Source organism: Larus michahellis, chromosome 2 (genome assembly GCF_964199755.1).
Source record: "Larus michahellis chromosome 2, bLarMic1.1, whole genome shotgun sequence".
In the NCBI taxonomy this organism is placed as follows: Eukaryota; Metazoa; Chordata; class Aves; order Charadriiformes; family Laridae; genus Larus; species Larus michahellis.
Window position 1 is genome coordinate 119349387 of NC_133897.1, and position 16165 is coordinate 119365551.

A 16165-nucleotide genomic window follows, 5' to 3' on the forward strand; every position below is an offset into this window, starting at 1 on the left:
AAATTACCCTTATCCCCATATTTTATAAATATAAAAATAGTTTAAGTGGAATGAATATTCATCTGAAATGGCATTGGGTGGGGTTTTCCGTGGGGGACATAAGGATTATTGTTAACAAAAAAAAAAAGAAAAAGAAAATAAAAGCATGCGGCACTTTAGAAGTATCTCACTTTCAGTTGGCTGACCTACAAAAGGCAGAATTTCTAATTCTCAGGAACTGAGAAGTGAGGGAAGAGGAATGTTATTTTCCGTTGCAAGTCCCAAGAATGCATTCTAAGCTGAAATGCAGAAGGAAGAGTGCAGGCTGTGCAAAAACACCCCGATACAAAAATCCCTCACACTGTTGTCAAACGGTAAGCAAGCACTAATGAAGGAATTCAGCATTACCAGTCTGTGCGGCTGTGTGTCCCACACCTGCCTGCTGGTCCTCTGTTTCATTTTCTTCTACTGTCAGAAAAAGGTAAACAAAACAAAAACAAAACAAAAAAAGATGTTAGGTAGGTAGCTGAAGTGTTTCAAGCATCTTTACACCAGCTTCAGTTCTGAAGGCCAGTAATGCTTGTACAACATGGGCAAGAAAAGCTGCACTGCAAAGTGCGAAAGCGTAGACCAGACCAAAACAGAATATGTTGCTGTATGGAAGCTACAAATCTGAGAACAGAGTGACCAAATCAGTTTCATGGCTTAAAAAACAAATCAATTTTCCTCTGGGATATTTGTCATCAATACACTGTATTTGATTATGGAACTAAATGAAAGAATAATTCTGAGCTTTAGGATTCTACTCGCTCCACACAGATAAGAAAAAGCCTTCTCCTGGCAGACGGGAGAGGTGTGTGTGTGCTAATTCATACATAAGCTTTAAAAAAATAATAATAATCCTATAGTCAGTAGCAAACATCTCAGCAGTGCAGACAGCCTTGCAAAGGAGAACTAACCCCATGCTGTTTTACTGTATACACCATGCCAGCATCTTTCCCTTGGCTCACAGCTTTCCAGAGCAGTAGAACTAAAAACAATACAATTCTTGTCAGATTCACTATTCAAAACTTGTTGGGCGAGAGTGAACCTAACAAGAGCCATTCTGCTGCTACTTTGAAAAATTAGAGAAAGCTGTTCTCATATGCTCTGATATGATGCCTAAGTAAGATTGACTCTCCCAAAGTAAAAGTAAGGGAAGAGCTAAAAGGCAGAACCATCTCCTTTTTATTCTCCCAAAGACCGAGTTCTTTGAGTCAGAGAACAGCGGAGAGAAAAGAATTCAATCTCCGTCCACAGGGGAAAAAGCTGAAAGGGGAAAGACTGCACTTTTACAGCATTTCCACTCCCAAGAATTCAGACCTCAAAAATAATCATGCAACTGCATTAAAATCCAAAGATTTGGGGTTTTTTGTCCTGGTTCTTGGGACAAGAGAGTGCAACACTTAGGGTCACATATAAATCTAGACATATATTCAAAAGAAGAGATACATATACACACTGCACAGGTACCTCTTTTCCTCCTCCGCCAACCCCAAGGCTTCATACAACTGGTTGTTTCTAGAATCTGAGTTTCTAGAAAAAAAACACCAGTTTTCATAAGGACACTCTTAGGACACCAGAAACTTGCAAAACAGTGCATATATTAGAAAGAGTCAAGTACAATCTCTGGGACAATCCCTATCTCTGTCCCAGAGCCGTGGCTAGTAAGCACACTCTTCTCATCAACAGAGATCTGATGAAGTTTCCCCAGCCCTGGAGTAAGTCAACTATTTCACAAAATATGATTTTATGAGCTGACTGTTTTGGTTGAACTTGTATTCTGCAGCAATGAAGTTACCAGTACTTCAGCTGTGATAACACTATATGATTTTCTTTGTTATGTTGAAGCAGTCACCCCAGCAGTCCTCACAGCTAAAGGAAACTGGTCAGACAAAGAAAGCAACGGGAAAAGATCATGAAAAGCTGAGCTTCAGGGAACACGTGGTCAAATGCAAACTAAGCTAAACAGAAAGATTTTTTGCTAGGGCAGCACGGATCGGTAAGACTCATTAATGCAGCAAGAAAAATAATGAATACAGCTAGTATACAGTTAAAAAAAAAAAAAAAAGAGAGAGACAATGCCTTTCATGACCCCCTCAAAGCCCCCAGTGAAACCTCTGCAGCAGCAGAGGTCAGCAGAAACCTGACCCTGTTTATGCCCACCACCAGCTGTTGATCTATTTCCAAAAAACTACCTCAAGAACAAGCTCTAAAACTGAAAGATGAGTCCACTTTTCCATCCCTCAAGAGGAAACTCATCTTGGTCACCAATACCTACTGATCAGCCTTATTAGATGTTGTATATGTATCTATTATCTACCAATGAAATTCTCAACCACAAGTCTCAACTCGGTCCAGAAAGGCAACTAAAAATCTCTACCATTTTTAAATGGTCAAGATGGAATTGAGGTACCCAAACCTGAACTTTTCAAGAATGGATTCTGAAGTGGGAAAACTAAAGCAGCTACCTGCTAAGAAGTAAACAAGATCTGCTTGTTTGAAGTGGATCTCCGCCAACCAAAATGCAAGAGTTCATCTTTTCCGCTGTTCTGTACGGAATGTTTAGTGACACCAGCTGCAGTGCCACAATCTCTCGCTGCTAGTGAGAAGTGACTGCACACCAAAACGTGCTCAGCTTCGCACTGCTGACCAAGAGGCACACCAAACCTTTGTAGGTCTCCAAATAGAAAAAAAAAAAAAACAAACAACTTGTTTTCACGTATGTCATTTTTTAATGTAAAAACACGCCAGCATATGCCTTGTGAAATCAAACCTTTAAAATTTCCCTGCTATTTAGGGATCTGAAAATTCTGCGAGAGCTGAGGTTTGCTTTGTTGAAAGCAAACCACCATGTCTTTATTACACACACACACACACAAAAAAAAAAAAAAGAAGGAAACAAGCGTCAGAGAAAGTAACTTTGTGGTTAGCATCTTTCTAAACTGTTGTTCAAGCCCTTCAAGGATTCTCAGTCATAACAGAACCAAGTAGGTCACAACAGGCCACGGCACAAAGACTTGCTAATAATATTCAACTAGGCTGACGTATTTGTCAGGAAAAGTAAAACTGCATTTAGGGGGAAATATGGTAAAAGGAATAAGACAACTACCCCACAAAACGCACAGAATTAGGGAAATCTTAGCATTAGCACAAATCAACTACAAAATAGCATCTCGTTTTCCTTTGCATTAAGTTAGATCATTCCTCCAGCTAGCATGAGTATTTGTTGCATCAAGAAAGCTACAGCTGGTAGCATCAGATAAGCTCCCAGGTAGCACTTCATGTCTTTCCACAACCAGATTCTGAAAACTTCAGTGCTACTTCAGCTCTCAGACCAACGTTAAGCTCACCTGACTATGAAAGGCAGTGTGACATGCAGCCAACGTTAACTTCCCTTAAACATTAACTATACCGTTTTCTTTCAGGAGAGCAAGGCAACTTTAAACAGAACCGGGATAATGAGATGCTTTAAATTTTGCTAACTAAAACCATTTCTCTACACTAGCGTGAAATATAACTAAAAAAAGCCACAAGGATGATATGCAGATAAAACAGTAGGATATATTAATTCAAACGTCAAAATTACCGATACTCTAAGACTATATAATTGCACGTAGGGATGTCATCTTCATTACAGCATATACCACATCTTAGCATAACATAAGATAAATTCTAGATAACAAAATCGCAGAATACTAGTAAAAGGAGGGGCCTCAGGAAACCAGGATGATAGCTTCTGAATCCAGACTATGAATAAGTGATGTTACTGCTGAACAGCACTTCCAGATACATATGAAACAATGTTGTCACAAGAGCAACAACATTCCTTGTCCCTACAATCATGTGTTTATGAGCACAGGTCACCTATTTTGTTAGGTGTAGAAACATTTCTCAGTTGACTTATCTGTTCCTTAAAACAACAGACCACCAAGTCCCTACTACATATTTTCTCAGTGCAACTTTTGAAAAACAAAACAAACAGGAATCCCAAGTAATAAAATACCAGAAAAAGACCAGATCACCACAACCATTGTGGCACCACACTTCTTGAGAGCAATTTAAAAAAAATAAAATAAAATAAAAAATCTCAGTAAGGGAAAACAGAATTCCAGCATGCCAATTCTGCCTCCCGTAATAAAAGCTTGTGGTTTGGACAGATACCAGTTTTTAAAATTTTACTGAAAAAAACCAACAAAACAAACAAACAAAAACATACCTCTAAACTGAAGCTGTATCTATGTGAAAGGTTAGGAGATTTCAACTTTGGTATAGCTGAACTGAAACCAAGGCAAACCCTGGTTTCAGTTCAGAGCACCCCTCATGCAAAGGCTGCTGAATGTCAACATTAAGACCAACTATTCCTCAAACACAACAACAAATCAAGTAGTACCATTAAAGCCAGCCAATGAGAAAACCCCGTGGGAATTTTGATATCGAGGTCCTAAAAACAGAATTAATCTCCGGACTGCTCTACAGCAACACCTGCTGATGAATGAGGATTTCACCCCTTTGCTTAGAGTCTCTTCATGGGACATGTGGTTGGCCTATAAAGGAGGGGGGATTATTTTATAAAGTTAGTACAAAAAAATACACAGATTTTCTAGGTTGCAAAATCTCATTCATATTCTACTGAGTAACCAAGATTCCCCTTCACTGAAGAGTTAATCTGTAGATTTAGCAGCCTAAGGAAGAGCACAAGTCATTTTTGGTTGATGCCTGGGAAAAACCTTGTATGGAAAAGAAATGGATAAAATTAGAAATGTGAAAAAGGACATTTTCACTGAAAGGGAAGCCTTTTGGAGAACTCTGGCTAAGATTTATGTCTTCTCAGCTATTACAAACCATAATAAAATAAAAGCAAAAGATAACTAAAAAAAGTCTATTTTCTTCTAGTCTAGGTGGGTTAATAAATTTTAAAAAAGAAAAAAAAAACCTGCCCAAATGCCTGAGCCTCTTTTCAGCTTGTTAAACAAAGCAGGAGAAGCCACATATCCCAAAATAAACTATAAAAATAGATTGCTATTGATTTATCCTTTCCTAAGACACATTCCTTGAGAGATGTGAAAATAAACCTAATATAGCAACTAAGACTGTCGGGATAGGAAGTTTAGAATATATATTTTTAACTTGCACTTTGCATTTCCTATAATTCAATACTTAATCTATAAATTTCCATTAGCATATGATTAATAATTCAATTTAAAGCCATCTTTGCACAAAAGCCTTTTTCTTAGGATGGTAACTTTGCCAAGTGCATCTTCAATCTACATGTTTGAATAATTTCTGCAGACAAGTAATAGAGACACTAGCTGTATTAGCATAATCAATACACAATTTACTGAGTTACCCAGACAGAACAGAAATAAAACGTGTGTGCCATTATTTCAGTACCTACAAATGACTGTAATTTCTGGAACTATCTCTCTACTTTTCTTTTCCCTCCTCCTCGTGGCCACATAAAAAAAAAGAGGACATTCGTACTGCCACCATCTACAGGTAGATATTAAGTATGATTAGATAGATTAATCACACAGCAGAAGGCAACTTTAAGAGCCAGTTACAGGAGGTGCTGAGTATCCTCTAACTCTATTAAAGTCAATGGATTTTGAAGATGTTTTGCACTTTGCAATAATATGCTGTGGAAATACACCTCCATAAGGGTTCAGTCAGGATACAAAACCGAAATTAAAGAAGTTACAGAGTAGTATTAAATGCAGGATCACATGTCAATGCATCATCTGCTAGGGCTACAGCTTCCTCTGCTTTCTTCTCTCCCTGGGTACCACTGTGGCTCTAAGACTCACCTTTTAAACTCTTCTGGCCAAGACATGCGAGCACAGGATTTCTCATCTGGCTACGCCACATGTAAGCAGCAATTCCGTGGGTGACTCCTTGAAGTCAACAACCATTTCAGCCTGCTTCATAATGTCCTTTAAGATAACTGGCATTCATAGAAGTTCAGAACTACTAAGAAAGTATTGTTTTCTGAACGGCTTCACCTTGTATCAATACACGTCTGTCAGCTACTAGCCAGAAACCCGATTACCATTTTGACTCACAAATGTACATGCACCCAATGACTTTATTGTGAGAAGAGTCAGAAAAAGAAACACACTGACATACTGTCATTTCAAATATCTACATTCCAGAATTCTACTGAAAATTAGTTCTGTGTGTAGCCACAACTGTACAAAAATCCAATTAATAATATGCATGAATATTTATATTTCTGATTTTTTCCCTTTGTGCTGTGACATATCCCTTTTCCTACTTCTGCCCTCCCCAGCATTGCAACAGCATTCTCTAGATACTTGGAAATGAATATTTTCCTTAGAAGATTCCATAAAGCATCTTTCTTGTTGCATTTGCTTTTTCCAGAAGACAAAGCCCCTCATAGCGTTCATATTTTTTACTCCTCTCTTTAGTCTATCTCAGCACTGAGCTTGTGTTTTTTTTCCCCTCTAATGTTCTAATGTAGAAAGACTGAATTAGGAGTTCCCAATTAGACTGCAGTGGTTGGAAAATATTATTCTTATGCTAAAATAAAGTATTTTCCTAGGCAGCACATAAACATAAAAGTAATAAATATACTTAACTGGAAAGAAATTATGCTTAAGGAATCCTTTGGATATTCTTCCAATCCTTGATCTCAAGGATGACAGTATCCAAATGTGACAGCCTAAAGACGTCCAGTTTTACATAACATTGTGTGCAGAAAAGGCAGAAGATGCTATTTGCTGCAGCAGAGGGAGAATTTTACAGAAACTCCAAAACTGAGGGTGGGGGGTATCTTTTTCTGGATAGCTGAGGTAGTAGTGTAATTAATCCTGCCCAGAATGCTAACTTTGCCTCCCCAATAATTCGTCTTTTAACAAGCTTAAGCCACATCTACATATACTCATATTTTTTAAAGTAAACTAATAATGGTATGATATATTTTTTTAAAAGTACTTTTCTCCAAAGAATTTTAAAGCTTTTTATAAACGTCAGGTAAATTCCAGACATCCCTAAGACTCTGTATCATGCAATGTAACAGCTTATAATGGATCTCCGAGTCAAACTGAGGACCATGGTGAGAATTAGCAAAGCAAGAGGCGATCTCTCTGGGAGTCAACTCTTTGCACCAGGGTCAGGAATTTCAGCTGTCCTGCCTGTCTCAAACTGAGTACTCCACCTCCATTCCTGACAATGTGACTGTGGGCATCCAGTCCATTTTGAGAAATGACAGAAGTTAGGAGGCTGAGATAAATTTTAAGCCTAACTACCAAAGCCAGTACTTAACATGAATGCTTTCAGAGTGATTCCTCTCAGTATACTCAAGTTATGTATCACCTAAACTTTCTTACCCTCTCAGAGTAAGAAATTTCTAAGAATTTCTGGTACCCCTACAGACCTGTATTTTCAACTGTGCTTAGAAAACAGGAAATTCATTAAACACTGTCTACAAAAGCCTGAACTCAGCAAGAGAGAGCAATTTGAATCAAACTGACGCATGGATCACAGAACCTCAAAGTAACCAACATTACACGAGTTTGAAGACAGGTGATGTAAGGAAGGGCAACTGAGGACCCACAGTAAAGGTTACTGTAGATGATCATTGCCTTTGAAAGTTAAGTCATTTATTTCTGTGCCTAAAATGAGGAGTTTGGGTTGTCTGACACCATTCCAACACCAAAACAAAACACAGCTGCATGCTTTGGCTCTATTGCCTGAAGACATATATTTATCCAAGTAAGAAAACCCACCTCCTTTCAATTGAGATTATCCTGATTTACCAGACGTCTCCATCTATTGTGTACCAGGGTTTTATATGTTTCTTTTTGATCCCTCAAACCCTCTGCTCTGTTCCAGATGACTCTGTATTGTGTAGAACAGCACTCTGGTCTATATCCACAAAGGACCTTAGAAGCCCAAAAAGTAGTGAGGGGACACTGCATCTAAATCGCCAAAAGCCACTCAGGTCAGGCAGCACCCATGGTTTTATCATCCAGGCTTTCTCGGTGCTGTGTAGCTCAGTGCTGAAATCAAACCAAAGCCCCCACCACAGCTGGCTAGTGATTAAGATTAAAGATTAAATAAGATTAAATATTAAGATTAAATCTTCTCCTGCGTGCCCTGGCTATGGACGCAGTCTTATGGGCTGGTTCTTCAGAGTTTACATACCTGTTCCTGGTTGCTACAAGACACTGGCAGAAAACGTGGGTTGAATTATCTCTTCCTTTCCCCCTCTTGCCCACACCCACTGGTTAGATTACTCACCCAGGATGTGGGTGGCACCAGCTCCACTTTATTCTCTATCAGAAGGATTTGTACTCACATCATGAGCTTCCTAAGAAAGAGCACTTACCCTCAGACTTGAGGTGCACTCACTCATTGCTGTTGAAGCTGCCATACCTCATCTACAGTGTTCACTGAACTAGAAAGAAGGAGAATTAGCATGATACCTTAACCTTATTGTTGTCATTAGGGCACCCACATGGGAAGTGGAATACATGGACGGCAGTTCTAGTTTCACTGAAACAATGCATCAGAAATAATATTGCAGCAGGTACTTGGCGACCAGGACCCAGGTCTCCTCTTTCTCCATTGGCACTCAAGCCATTAGAGCCATGACTCTTGAGTATGAACACTCTTTCTCACCCTCTGGTCTAACAAATACTTAATTACACTTTTGAAAAGGGAAACGTCATTGACAAAAATAAAACAGCAACTCACACTCACAGCACAATCTGCTGCTGTGTAATGACTGATGTACTCCCTGTGAGATACAGATTCAAACACCCTTAGACAAGGTACAGAACAGAACCCCCGCCTCTCACATCCTAGCAGAGCAAATAACTTTCCCTCTTCAGTAAAGTGGAGAGGAAGAGCGGCAGCACAACCAAATTCCTTCTGATTTGGGAGGAAAGGAACAACCTGTCCGCTATCTCCAAAAAAGCTGGATCAGATAAGTGACCGCTAAGAGATACTTTATTGCACTGACACCCACATCTAGAACAGGCGAGGAGCCAAGACACACTATTCTTTCCAAGTTTTTCATACTGTCTCCTTAAGGTAGTTTTTACTCAACAACGTTCATAAGCCCTTAACATACCTGTGGATTATATAAAGAATCCAAATGCCTGGTGCAAGATGACTGTTGCACTAGGCAGCCAGACACCTGTAAACTATGCACTGCAGCGTGCAAGTCCTTTCTTTTTTTGACCTAGCCTTAGAGCTTTCTGGCAGATTCACCAGAACCCGCAAACCAAATCTTTTCCTATGCTCTAGCTCTTTGTAAGTCACGTAACGCCGTCCCTTCCCAGAGCTTGTACACCCAGACCAATAGCAACCCATTTCCTCCTCCCATCTTCAGAGTGAAAATGTTACATCAGGCATGGATCTTGACATCCTGTTGTCCTGGAACCAGTGAATCAGAAAGTTCCTTCCTCGCAATTGTATTCTTTAGAGGTGGAAAATAATTAACTTCCCCACCCCCTTCTCCTTCCTACTGCCACTGTCAAAGTTAGAAATTCACTTGACTCTGTCTGGAAAAAAAACCCAGCCATCATAATTCAGTGCCAGAGAAAGTTTTGTTGATCAAAGCATTGCCTAGTCTTCCCAAGGACACTGCCTCACTACATCACATCATCCAGCCCAGCAACACAGCAGGTATTTTATTTTTGTTTTTAAAATTCCTCTCAAGAAATTAATGAGTCGATAATGGCATTTGAACTTGATAGGTTACCAAAAGAAGTGAACAACAAAAAAATAAAACTAAAAATCAATTATCACAGAATTCATTGTTTGAAATGGATTTTCCCAGCAAAACACAACCTAATAATAGTAAGGCACAACAAGTTTCAGGGACTGTATACAAAAGTCATCTATTGTGCAGTTAGCCAGAACATTTAGACTTAAAAGTGCTCTAGCTTTTCCACACTCATATGTAACGCTTAGTGTCTGTATAAGAAATTAGGAGCGAGATTTTGCACGTCCTGTTTGGTAAGGACAAAATTCCCGTTCCAGGTTATTGCCTTGCATGAGAGAATAAGCTCTCCAAAAACGTGGATTGGGAAGGACAGAAAACACCGATACCCTCACTATAAACGTCCCATCCATTTGTCCTCAGGGCAAAAATTGTTCTGCTTCAGCCAAGAAGCTGTTTAACTAATGACTGGTACTGTTTCAAATTTGTAAGAAGGCTAACTAGTTACTGGTACTTTATTTTTAAAGAACCATAGTAAGTCCCTATCACATCAAAAAAGAAGGGGGGGGGGGTGTCACTATACCAACAGATATACAAATGACTTTTAAGAAATCTTGAAGGACTAAAAATCCTAACCTTAAAAAGAAAAATCACACCTAATTGCACCTGTATATAAAAGTGAAAGTATCAGACGAATCACTTAAAAAAACCCAAACACCTTATGCCTTGCTTCCATGATAAAAAAGAAGGAAAGAAGAACCACAATGAAAACACAACCCCCCAAAATCTAAAATTTCATTGGGCATTAACTGTGCAGAATTGCTAAGTAACAATCCTACAACCCTTCTGACTACACATTATACGGAATCAACTGTACAAAGAAAAGTTGTGGTACAGCATGCACAGCATCACTATAGCTAAAGGAAAATCCAAAACGCTCAAATGTGCACACACCAGAAGAACATGGATAACCTAGACTAAATCCTGAAAAATGAGGGGGAAAAAAATCCTCTGCATCTTTTTCTCAATAATTATGCACTATAGAGGGGGGGAAAAAAAGTGTTTGAAACTAAAGGAATGTGAATTGAGGGGAAAAAAGGGTCATGAGGGTTACTAATATTGTAAATACGGAGGACAACGGTCCTGGTTCAAAAATCCCTTGGAAGAGGGCAATTTTGTGCAGTCTTACCGTGTGCACAGAAGAACATAATGCAGATTTTTTTGGAAAGTAGGAGGGATGAATGAAAATGTTAATTATAGCATGTTGTAATAAGGATACCCCCAAGATCAGCCCTATCTTTTCTGCTACAGCGTAGTCCCTAGGCATATGGCTAACTACTCCTTGATCATTATCCTGGCTAAAACTAAAGCTACTGAAGTTTAGGAGACTCCTATCTAACAGAATTTCTTTCATCTCTAATAATTGCTAAACTAGCATAATTACTCATACTTGAGGTGAAATAGAACTCAAGTTGTCTAAAATTAAAGTTAAAAACAAATCTCACCACCTCTTTTGGTTTTTGCACATTCATCTTTTGTCAGAATCCTATGTCAATGCATTATGATTTAAAAGTATTTAAAAGCTTCTCTTGTGCTATCTGACTTTTGCAAAGAGAGCAACTGAAAAACTTTAATGCTTTGTAGTAACAGACTGCAAAATGTATTTCTAAACAGACATGCACATTTTCACAGCACCAAATAAAACAGGCTCAATTCTTCATAGATCTGTATGTTGTCCCTTCAGGGAAAAATATATACACATACATATATATGCCACAGTTCTGATTTAAGTGAAATAGCGCATTTTCCCTACCCCCAGCCAGGACTGATTTTGAGCTCAGGTAGGCCTACAGGAACCAATGGAAGGCATAAAACACAGCTGGGAAAAGATGCTTAGAGGTCTGTCTTAAGGTACTCTGTGATTCTGTTAATCTGTGATTCTGCATCAGCATCTCTACTATATTTTAATCAATCTAAAAAAACAAATCAAGGTATCTTATTTTCAGTGTTTTACACAGAAAAATCGCTGAATCCGTATGGTCTACATAAAATGTTAACAGTTCTTCTAGATCCATTCCTCATGTACAATTATTCAAAAGGAAGATTTCAAAATTTTGCACGACTTTCAAAATACTGAATCATGTTTCGGAACAAAGAAACGAGAGCTATTAAACCAGTTGTATATTAGACTTGAGTGAATTACAGAGCGAGATAAAGCCTTTCAAGACATCTTAGATTATGGCGGATAACGTTATCCTACACGTTAGATAAGTGCCTCCATACTGACAGCTTCCCTTGTTAACAGCAACTCGGGAAAACAAAATCAAACCAAGCCAACCACGCAGCATTTCTAAGCCTCTTAAATATTATCTTTGTCACAAGATTTCACCTTTATGGAAAGTGGCAGTACAACCAGCAGCTGTTCAGATGCAGCTGTTTAGATGTTCACTCCTAATAGTACCTGCTCCTACGAAGTAGATGGTGATGGTCAATATAACCCATGCTGGCCCCAGAAACGACCGGGTAGCATTGCTGTAATCGTACAGCTAATCAAGACCATCAATACCACTATGCATTGCCAAAGTCAATGAATATTACAAAAGGTTAGGGATGTTTTTGTTGTTACGGATTTTTTTAATATATAAAGGAGCTGGGGCAGCCTTTGGCAAGCCAAAAAGAGAACACTATAAAAAGCATTATAAAAAGATGCTAATCTTAAATCCTCTTTGTAATTTGTTTTTTCATGTACTCTTTTATGTTCAATATCTTAATTTTTGCCCTTTTTTGGATGGCCAAATAGAATCCAGCAATCCACTCATGCATCAAACAGATGTTTTTGCTTTTCAGGCCAAATGGAATCTTATGAATTTTTTGTCCATCCCTACAAAATGATGATGCCAAAATAACACAGTTCCTGCAAACAGCCCGTTCAGAAAAAGTTCTTTGGACCAGTGATACTGAAACTTTAAGTCAAGTTCACAGAAATCATGCCAATACTAATTGCTGGTTTTGTTTATGCTGGATTGATTATAGTCTAATCAGCAGACAATCTAATGACTTTCGAGTCTAGTCCATGCAATTTAGAAGCCGGGGAGGGTTGGGGCTGAGAATAAGCATTCAAATAGTTGACGGATACACAGAAATGGAAAGGCTACTGTTTGAAGGGGATCCGAATGTCAAATTCATTCTGAACTATTGCTGCTATTAAGTAAAACTTTCGTTTTAATCCACTTCTGTTTCACTTTCTTTGGCACTATGCCACCTGCACCTCTGTGTGAGAAACATCCTTTCGCTTCAAATTTATGATGAGAAAACAAGTCACATTAAAACACAGGTACATTTACTCAGTCCGCCAACACTCTGCATTAATTGAGTCGCAGTTGTAAATTCGGTCAGGATGGAAAGAGTACCTAGGTTTCCTCAAAGAGGGAGCTTGACGCTCTGGGTTTGCCAAAATATTTCAAGATACAAGCCTTCTTTAAGCAGAACATAAATACGTAAAATACAGCCGATAAATTTCTCCTTCTCATCTTTCTAGGAACTAACATTCAGTAATTGTATTTCTGCAGTCAAATGTGGGATATAAAATTACAATGAGTAAAAAATTACTTTGAATTAAAAACTAATTATTTTTTTTCCAAAAAGAAATCACTTTCAGAGCTCAGCACTTCTATTAAATGTGTGGGGCTGTTCCAGTTTCCTTGCGATGGCTTATCTGACACCTACAATTTCAGTGATTTTTCACGGGTGACTTTAGCATAGTGAATATTACCTGACTATAAGAGCTCAGATAAACCTGGGTTTAACATTTTGTAGGACGACATTTTCATTCAGGCTTGTATAAAGAATACCTGGTTTTCTTTGCAAGTGACTGTATTTTTGTAACTTTGCTTCTAAACAAAGTTTCTCATCAAAAGCCGGTAGTATGGGCAAAAGAAAAACCTCAAGCCCTCCCAAAACTAAAACCCCATAAACCAGAAAGGGGAGGGAGGGGGGAGGCAGTCAGTAACCTAAGTGTGATATCTACAAAGCATGCCAAGTCACAAAAAAAGGTTTACCATTCAAATGGCCAAGTTAAACAAGATACAAGCGAGCTGCTCTCCCCCCTTCCCTTGCTTTCTCCTCTCAGGGGGTCTCCAGCATGGTTTTACTTAGGGAATGGCATTGCCCTTAGGTGTGAGGAGTTTAAGGAGGCCTACCAATTGCCCTTCCCCAATACCCTTCATTTGTATAGTGGCTCTTTTGGGGCTTATCCACGGATATCGTATCTCTGACTTATCTTTCCCCACCTGCTTTTCTCCAGCTAGCCTCCCTTTCCCCACCAAATGCATTAGGTGATTTTGATCAGGTCAATGATACCTAATAGATTTTTTTTTCTTTTTTTTTTTTTCAGAAACCAGACAAGGAAATGGGATAAATTAATCAGTAGAATGAAATATAGGTCAGGACTGATGAGTTTGATGCAACTGATCCTTCCTCTGCCTAAAAGAACCGGGCAGCTGAACTTCAATTCCTCCTTCCCAAAGTAAAATAAGATATTCAAATTACAGTTTTTCAGAAAGTTAATTTACTGTCCTTTCAAGAGTGTGGTTTTTTTCCCCACAACCCTGTAGTATGTTTGTAAGAGACGGTGCTTTTCACAGAAAATAATTACAATCTTACTTTTCCTTGGAAAGATGCTTTTATTATTCTTAAATTGTAAGGGGATCATCTAATGTTAGCCATGCCTTTTTCCTTTCCTAGGTCCAAACCTGAGATGCAATCCTCGCCAAGAGCTGGGGGACAGTCAGACCAAAGTTGGCAAGAAACCAAAACAGGAAAGAGAAAAAAAAAAAAAGAGAGAAAAAGAAATAGAAAAGGAATGTAAACAGAAACCAGGGCAATTCAAAAAAGTGTATTTTCAAGAAATAGTAGAAATTTAGTCATTAGCAAGTTCTTAACACCCACCATTTCAGATAAACGCTAGTTTCATGCATTCAATATAAAAAACTCAATTGTCATTTTGTTTTAATGTATTTACCTGCCTTGTATCAGTATTCCCCTAAGATATAAGTTTCAAATTAAGTTATCAAAAGTGACAGACATATCAAAAATATCTCTTATATCTTCCCCCCAGAAAGGGTTGCTAAGTACACGACAAATTGGAAATGTAATGTGTAACTCCATATTTTATTTAGATGTAAAACAGCACTCATGAGTTTAAACAACTCATTTACATACATTCAAAGAATAGTTTTTCAGAGAAGCTATTTAAAACACTTTATTTTTAAACTGCAGAACTATATTTTGTACTGACTAAATCAGTAATACTTAAGAAATAAGGAATTTAAATAAACGCTGCATTGGAGGTATAGTTGAAATTCTCCTTGCAACATTACTTACAGCTTTTGTCTGTTCACTAAAAACGAAGATGTAATAATTGATGGGCAGACTCTTATCAATTAATTTAAATGCTATGTCTATGCAAGCATCTTTCAACTTCTCAGGCGAATAACATTATTAGCCCTTTCAGAAATCTTACAATTGGACTGCTTCTAGAATACTATTAATCCACTCAGAAATTGACATGATTCAAGAAAAATAAGACAGGGAAAATGAAAAAGATATTTGAACAAAGGCCACCAAGAATGATAACCTACTCCCCAAAGGTAATTACTGCAGCAATAATTACAGATGATGATTGATTTACTGCCTGGTTTTTGTTGAAAAATAGTAAATAAGACATTGCAAAGAAATCTCTATCATCTCTATGCTGAACATTAAGCGGTTTTCTTAAGTCAGTAGTTTATTGCCAGCAAATCCAAGCTGCTCTATCTGAATCGTACAATGTTGCTGTTTTCTCATTTTAGGGACTCTCAGGCTACTGGTACATAAGGAAGGCAAAGCCCATACCTCCACATAAAATGGAAGCTGTATCTTTTGTTTTAAATTAAGTGTGATGTTTACAGGAAGATATTTGAAACAAACCTCGTCTCTGTAGCGCATCTCACAAATAGCCACAAGTAAAACACGTCCAATGCCTAACAGGAGAACAATTTCCTCTATTTGCCAATTGATTCTGAACGTTTATTCCTTTGCACTTACATACTTGGAGGTCTAAGACTACCCTTCAGTTAAAGTTTCCCAGCATCTTTTTGCAAATATGTCTAATTGGTTGCTCTCCTACTGGCTCTAAAACTCTTATGCACACGTAAATAAATCCTCCCTGGGAAGCTCGGAATATAAGTGCGCGCCCAAGCAACAGAACTTTCATTGTGGTATCATTTTTAAAAGGTAAGGGAAGAGCGGCTCGTTTGTTCTTCACAAGATGCCAAACAAAAGCACTACTGAACCGCACAAACTTCGGTAAACTAGATACAGACGGCAGCAGCAGGTAAAGGAGTAAATTCAAGGCACCCTTTATTCCCTTTTAAAATATCTGGAGAGTTTAGAAAAAAAAAAAAAAAAGAATTAAAG

At 38.2% G+C, this 16165-nt stretch overlaps 1 protein-coding gene across 11 annotated transcripts in view; it reads right to left on the reverse strand.

Annotated features, from left to right (window-relative positions):
- Positions 1 to 16165, reverse strand: part of ZNF521 (zinc finger protein 521) — a 233609-nt gene that overhangs the window by 213921 nt on the left and 3523 nt on the right. For 3 of the 11 annotated variants that reach the window (XM_074576860.1, XM_074576863.1, XM_074576866.1), the window contains 2 exons: positions 1492 to 1554; positions 388 to 447 (listed from right to left, as the gene is read on the reverse strand). The exons of 3 other annotated variants lie outside the window; for them this stretch is intronic. In XM_074576860.1, the coding sequence (XP_074432961.1) occupies positions 388 to 447; positions 1492 to 1554 (123 nt within the window). The remainder of the gene's footprint in view (positions 1 to 387; positions 448 to 1491; positions 1555 to 16165) is intronic. 5 more of the 11 variants (XM_074576861.1, XM_074576864.1, XM_074576865.1 and 2 more) reach the window with 3 other exon arrangements.